This window comes from Ambystoma mexicanum, chromosome 9 (assembly GCF_040938575.1).
Source record: "Ambystoma mexicanum isolate Mex_15411 chromosome 9, UKY_AmexF1_1, whole genome shotgun sequence".
NCBI lineage: Eukaryota > Metazoa > Chordata > Amphibia > Caudata > Ambystomatidae > Ambystoma > Ambystoma mexicanum.
The window spans coordinates 1,538,379,369-1,538,386,868 of record NC_090931.1 but is presented as its reverse complement, the minus strand read 5'-3'; the positions used below and the strand labels follow the sequence as shown (position 1 = coordinate 1,538,386,868).

At 48.2% G+C, this 7,500-nt stretch overlaps 1 protein-coding gene across 1 annotated transcript in view; it reads right to left on the bottom strand.

Moving 5' to 3' along the window:
* LOC138489472 (zinc finger protein 586-like) overlaps positions 1 to 7,500 on the bottom strand; it is a 155,028-nt gene that overhangs the window by 100,855 nt on the left and 46,673 nt on the right. Inside the window, exon 3 of the mRNA XM_069617208.1 lies at positions 6,844 to 6,939. Coding sequence (XP_069473309.1) covers positions 6,844 to 6,939 — 96 coding nt within the window. The remainder of the gene's footprint in view (positions 1 to 6,843; positions 6,940 to 7,500) is intronic.

Sequence of the window (7,500 nt, the reverse complement as noted above, 5' to 3'; positions counted from 1 at the left end):
CCACACCCCTGTGGTAACCCAGACAGAATGGCACCACTTTGGAGGGTCTCTGTACAGAGGCCCGCCAAAAGTGGAACAAAGGGCTCAACCTTTGGTTTAGGAGTCACAGAGACGAACACAGACGCCATTTTAAAAACCGAGTTCTGGCAGAAAATACCATCCGATAAACTTATTTAAGATAAGTAGACCGGTGGTACGTTAGAGATTAACAAGGAAAAGTATCAATCTCCAACAATGGGACGAATCCCATAGGGTTATGTTTGGGGACGAACATAACAAGTAGTTTCCACTGCCACCAGCCAAAACTCTACGAGGGGGGACGGGACAGTGCCCCCTCGAGTAACAGACCCAGGAGTAATCGAATTACCCCTACTAGCACGTCCATAATAAGATGGTTTGTACTAGTTCTGTTAGTAAATTTAGGTCTAGTAAAGCCAATGGTGACTTTACATGCCCGGGGAGACAGTAGTCAGTCCCCGGGTATGGAGTCTATGGTGGAGGTCCGCTAGGATGCCCCAGTGTTACGGCACGTAGGGTGCGGTGTAACACACATAGAAAAACATATGAGACCCTATGGAGTAAAAGACCCCATAGCCCACAGAACACATTGGCATTCAAAGGAATTACACACATTCATGTCCAAGAGTGGGAGAAAAAGAGTCTCACTCTTGGCAGGATGGAAAAAACAAACTCCAGAAATCCAGCAAAGCTGCTGGGGGACTCACTAGGTTAGGAAATTCAGCCTAAACAGAGAATTCTCCCTAACAATCCGATGCACTGCAATCAAGTCTGTGGAGATCTTTGGTGCCCCTTAATGTGTAAGTTGCTAGGAATTGTGTTCCTTGCCCATTTCCTGCCTCTTTCCCTTTCCTGTTTGCAGTTTGCCCTTAGATACCCTTCTTGATGGAATCCTCTGGCTCCTGTTCCTTTCCTTCCTTGTTCTTTGTGTTTACTTAGATCCACTTCCTCCATTTGGGTCCTGCCTTGGCCCGGTTGCTGACATCGCCTAGCAGTTCTGGAAACTTTGTGTCATTGCCACCTGCGGAGTGGACACTCTTCATCCCGAGTGTCACCCAGGGTTTTACCCTGCCCAGGGGGTATTCAAGAGATACAGGAATGACTGGCCATTGACACTCCCTGCACCTCCAGCACAGGGACAAAGACATGTGGATAATCAGTGGCCGATATCCTGCGTGTCGCGCTCTGGCCAGATAGACAGTCTTTGATCCTGGTGTCAGGGGTCTCTTGTAGACTACTGCCTGTCCCAGTTGCAGAACAGCTAAGCCTTGCAAGGAAGTTGCCCCTTCCCTACAGTGGCAGTGAAAATACCATCTCCATATTCTGGTACAACATAGAAAGTGCTCAAATGTCTAATACAGTGGCCAGCCTGGAATCGTACTTACTCTTAGCTAAAGTCATTGGGTGTCACTCTATGCAGTGCTACTCTGAAATGCTGATTTTCTTCCAAGTGGTCAGCGCGACCCCATCATTCAGCACTCAAATCCAGCGTCTTTGCTTCTGCAACTAGGCTACACCATAACCTTCCTCTTCAATGCACAGTTCCCTGCAGTGAGGCTCCAAAGTCTCCTTGGCTTGGTGTCTGCCATCAGGTATAGTTAATTCTGGATGGCTGCTCTGCACCCACCCTACTGAAAATCTTGCCTACGCAAGTCCTCATCGTAAGCCTAAATCTGCTATTCTCAGTCACTGAAAAAGAGAAGACAAAAACCCCGGCCCCTCCCTTTGGCTTCTCAAGCAACACTTCCGTACAATACCTTCAAGCTGCATCTGGGATTCCCTTCAAGGATGCTGCCTTTCTCCTCCCCTCCCCTGTCCCGGCCACTTGGAATAGTGTTCCCTCTAAGCTACTTCTGGAAACTGCTGCCAATTTGCCTGTTACCAGCACTTAAAAAGTTCCCCATGGTCGTCGCCTCCATTATTCACACCCACACTTTGGAAGAGCTGCACACACCGGATGCCTTTGCAACACAATCTCCCAGAACTGCTGCAGAAATCCCTCAAGACTTTTGCACAAACTGACTCACCTCAACATCACTGTCGCATACTTCTGTCTAAACTTAAGATCCTACTGTGTTCTGCACTTTCTCAACAAAGAGGATACCTTACGCACCATCTCTGAGCTCAACCTGCAGCTTCACCACACCGCACCCAAAGGTTCGTCCAGCGGCCAACTCTATGGCATCTTGGTGCCACTTGCATACACAGGACCATACCTCCCTCTACTACCACTGACCTCCCAACCTGGTCTGAATTCGTACATGTCCACTTCTGCCCTTCTAAATGCCTTTACCTTTAACATTATCATCCACCACTCAGTGATGCCACCCGACAGGCCAGCATGCGGCTTTCAGTGATGCCACCCGACAGGCCAGCATGTTGCCTTCAGTGATGCCACCCGACAGGCCAGCATGCGGCTTTCAGTGATGCCACCCGACAGGCCAGCATGCTGCCTTCAATGATGCCACCCGACAGGCCAGCATGCGGCTTTCACTGATGCCACCTGACAGGCCAGCATGCAGCTTCTTAGGATTCCACCCGACAGGCCAGCATGCTGCTTTCTATGATACCACCTGACAGGCCAGCATGCTGCTTTCAATATCATCTGACAGGCCAGCATGCTGCTTTCAATATCATCTGACAGGCTGGCATGCTGCTTTCAATATCATCCGACAGGCCAGCATGCTGCTTTCTATGATACCACCTGACAGGCCAGCATGCTGCTTTCTATGATACCACCTGACAGGCCAGCATGCTGCTTTCTATGATGCCACCTGACAGGCCAGCGTGCTGCTTTCTATGATACCACCTGACAGGTTAGCATGCTGCTTTCAATGATGCCACCCAAAGGCCAGCGTGCTGCTTTCTATGATACCACCTGACAGGCCAGCGTGCTGCTTTCTATGATACCACCTGACAGGCCAGCATGCTGCTTTCTATGATACCACCTGACAGGCCAGCATGCTGCTTTCTATGATACCACCTGACAGGCCAGCGTGCTGCTTTCTATGATACCACCTGACAGGTTAGCATGCTGCTTTCAATGATGCCACCCAAAAGGCCAGCATGCTGCTTTCTATGATACCACCTGACAGGCCAGCATGCTGCTTTCTATGATACCACCCGACAGGCCAGCATGCTGCTTTCTATGATATCACCCGACAGGCCAGCATGCTGCTTTCTATGATATCACCCGACAGGCCAGCAAGCTCTTTTCAATGATACCACCTGACAGGCCAGCATGCTGCTTTCAATGCCACCCAAAAGGCCAGCATGCTGCTTTCTATGATGCCACCTGAAGGTCAGCATGCTGCTTTCTATGATATGACCCGACAGGCCAGCATGCTGCTTCCAATGATACCACCCGACAGGCCAGCATGCTGCTTTCAATACCACCCGGCAGGCCAGGATGCTGCTTTCTATGATACCACCCTACAGGCCAGCATGCTGCTTTCTATGATACCACCTGACAGGCCAGCATGCTGCCTTCATTGATCGTTTTGCTGACAATACTGTGCAACTTCTTACCTCCCAATTCTTGGTGACTTCAATGCTTGGATTGAGCCACCAGACACACTTCTGCCCATGCCTTTGCCCACCACACGGAAGCCCTGGGTCTAAGCAGAAGTAGATCCCCACCGCACCCCTACCCCCACTCCTAGGGGTCCCCCCTGTATCTGATCTTTAATCCTTCTTCTAGTCTCCTGCCCTATGCACTCCACTACCCGCAGCACAATCCAAACCTTGGAAGAAAATCTCACACCTCTCGCTATTTCCCGTCATCTCTGAGCTTAACTAGACTCTCCCTTTGACCCCCTGCCCCGGTTATATCCATGCCTCGCTGAACTCTCTCCTTTGCACTGCACCGCCATCAACCAGGTTGCCACCTTGAAGCAAACTAATCCCCCGCCCAGGAAGCACCAGAAACAATACTTCCCAAACAATACTGTACAGACGAGCAGTGAATGCTTTTAGTGGCACTCTTGTAATCGTCAGCTAAATATTCATCTGTAAATTCTCTCTCACCACTCCCACATTTACTTGCACCCCCCACTCCTTCTCTTGCTTCCATCTTCCTCCTTGATCCACCTTTCCTATTCTGATGATTGTCTCCTAAACGTCTTCATCTTCTACCAGTTCTGGCACTCGCCTTGATGACTGCCTCCTCTTCCATCTAAATGGCTTCCCTTAATGGCCCGCACCGCATAAGCCCTCTGCTCAACTCATACGCGCGGATGAGCAGGAGGAAGGAAGAACATGGCGATGCATTGTCTTTGCAACGGCTCCTTGAAGATGTGGGTAGAGTTGCTTTGTCCATCACCGGTAGGACTGGGTGATTGAAGACATGTACAATGAATGCACCTGGAATTGTAGAACCCACCCGGACCCCCCCCAACTATGTTTTCACCCCCTAAAAGATTTGCTAATCTCCAATTTCCACTACCTGGAAAAAGTCTTTTAGAGGAACATTACCCATCAACTTTAATACTTTAAAGCCAGCCACATCTACAAAAACAACAATAACTAGTCCGGCATCTTCTCTGACTGTAGAACAAAGTTTGTTATCCCTTCTGTCTTGCATAACATGGGTCTCATTACAGATGCCATTGCCTTCATTTTGTTTACCTCTGAGCGGCGTTCAACACAGTAGATAATGCCATCCTCATTTCTAGACTCAGCTCCAAAGCTTTGCACTCTCCTGGATTGAATCTTTCCTCTGGGACAGATTATCGGTCATTGCCCATCTCACTTTCCAATCCAGGCCACCTGCTCCATTTCAGCTTCCCATAGTCTGATCTGGATTGTGTTCCATCTCTCCCCCTCTCCAGCTCAGCCAAGTCTGGTCACTCGAACTGCCTCAAGCCTCTGACAAGCTCTCAATCTCTTATCAGAATGCTTCCCCAAGCTTCCGAACTCCCAAAGCCATCGGATTCTGCTGCACCAAAACACCTCTCCCTTAATGGCAACTTCCTTTCATTCGCCTCTCCATCTCATGCCAACCAGACGTGTCTCTCTCTCTCTCTCTCTCTCTCTCATCGAACTCCATCTACATCTAAAAACTCCAATCTCCTCACCTCTGGTTATACTATCCAATAACGTACACATATCCATGGTTACATTAAGCATTCCCTCGTTTCTCTGTGTGTGAGCATTCTATATTTGAGCCATGCCTAAATGTCTGTGGTGCATGTACTTTCACTCCATGCTCTGGTCAATCACTGCATGTTCTGTCATTGCGACATTTGCCATCATATCTACTAGCATATCTCCTATCTGCGAAGCATCCTACCATCTATTTCTCCATTCACTATCCATTCACTCCATTGAAATAACTCTTTCCTCAGAGAACAGGCCATCTCTCCTCTTCATGCAAAAGCACTCCCTGCAAAGCTCCTGGAGCTGCCCCCATCTTTTCTCTCTCTGTGAACACAAGCCAGCCATGCTGATAAGGACAGCATCCCTCTCTACTCGGACAAGGGTCGTGTTATCTCTGTTTGCATTCCAATCTTTCACAGTGTACCATAACAACTACGTACTCTGCGACACTCTGTGTCTCCATTCAGAAATGGCTTTATAATGCAATAGGCCTCATGCTTTCTCTATTCCCGATTGTAGTGCCTAACATTCATTCATACCAAGCACTATACTTAAAGCTCAATGCATATTCTAAGTGCACACTCAATGGGTGTCTTTCTACAGGCATACATAATACATAACAGTCTCTATATGGCTCTACATGTATACCAGGCCTCATTCTAAAAGCAAATGGCTACATATGTGTGGCAGAGTAATGTGGATTGTCTAATAATGCGACTTCATGTACTAATAAGAATGTATGATGGATAACTAAACATGATACAATAATGGATATTGGATTCCTAAAGGGGTAATGATGGATAACAATGAGTAATGATTCCACAATGATAACAAATCAGGCCTCTCCATTCTATCAGGTTCTACACCCCCACCTGTGAAGTCCCCAAGGGGTCTCTCCTTCCTCTACGCTTTAATGCCCATGTTCGTTCCGTGACCTCTTTCATTCCTTTGCCACCACTTGATCTTCTTATGTTTATGACACACAAATCTTCCTCAGAATGGATTAGCTCCTGACTCCATAGTAACGACTCGTTGCATGCCAGCTCTCCATGACTATATGCAAGATACGTACTTCAACTCAACAAGGACATGACAGACGTTCTGGATATCAAACCTCACCCCCCCCCCAACCCTGCTCCATCAACTCAGGCCCTCCATCTCCTCGACCTGCTCTTCCCCCTGATATTCAGTCAAAGCTGGAGTATCCTCTGTTGTACACGGTGTGCAGTTATAATGTTGACTGCAAAAAGTCGAAAACAAAAATGTCGAAAAAAAAAATCGAATGTGTTTTTTTTAATTTGTATGTTTTTTTGGGTTTAGCTATTAAAAATAAACAGGGGGTTGTGGGTAAACCCCCATTAAAAATTATTTTTTTTTAAAAAACATTCGAATTTTTTTTTTTCAACATTTTTTTTCCGACCTTTTTGTTTTCCACATTTTCATTATAAACCGTTGCACACCTAGCCAATGCTGTGATCTGTCCCATCTTCTCCTTCCTAGGCCCCTGCAAGAACACCCTTCAGTTCTTCCCCTTCCTGCACGGGGTGTCCTTCACCCAGGCTCATCTTCCCCCGGCTACTTGCCCAAGCTGAACCAACAAATGCAACTCTTCCTAAATGCAAGTGTCCGCCTCCCACTTGCCCACCGGAACAGTAATCGCATCACCCTCACCCTTTCCTCCCTCACCGCTCCTCTTGCCAAATGCAGAGAATTTAAAGAAAGTAATACCACAAATTCTGTCCGCTGCCTCCTGGCTCTCCGCGTGACTCGGGTCTTCCTCGTCTTGGTTTCTTAATGAAAAGACGGTTGTGACAATAAGTGGCCCTGGTTTATAAAAGAAAACACACATGTTAATTATTAATCTCATGACCCCTGCATAAGAAAAGAGAAGAATCTGTTATTTACCAGCTGGTATAAGCTGGACACCAGAACCTCCCATTGGCTGAATGTCCAGTCCAAGCACAAATGATTTTTAAGTGCCAGAATAATTTGGCTCCCAAATATCCCATGGCCACATGTTCAAGAAAGCAACCTCAGAGATGGCTAAGAAGTGCTAGCCAGTTCCTCCCCTGCATCCCCAGAGATGGCTAAGGAGCGGTAGCCAGCTGCTGCCCTGCATCCTCAGAGATGGCTAAGGAGTGCTAGCCAGTTCCTCCCCTGCATCCCCAGAGATGGCTAAGGAGCTGGGGGTAGCCAGCTTCCTGCCCTGCATCCTCAGAGATGGCTAAGGAGTGCTAGCCATCTCTGGGAGCGGCCAGGAGCTGGCTAAGGAGCGGTAGCCAGCTCCTGCCCTACATCCTCAGAGATGGCTAAGGAGTGCTAGCCAGTTCCTCCCCTGCATCCCCAGAGATGGCTAAGGAGCGGGTAGCCCAGCTGCTGCCCCTG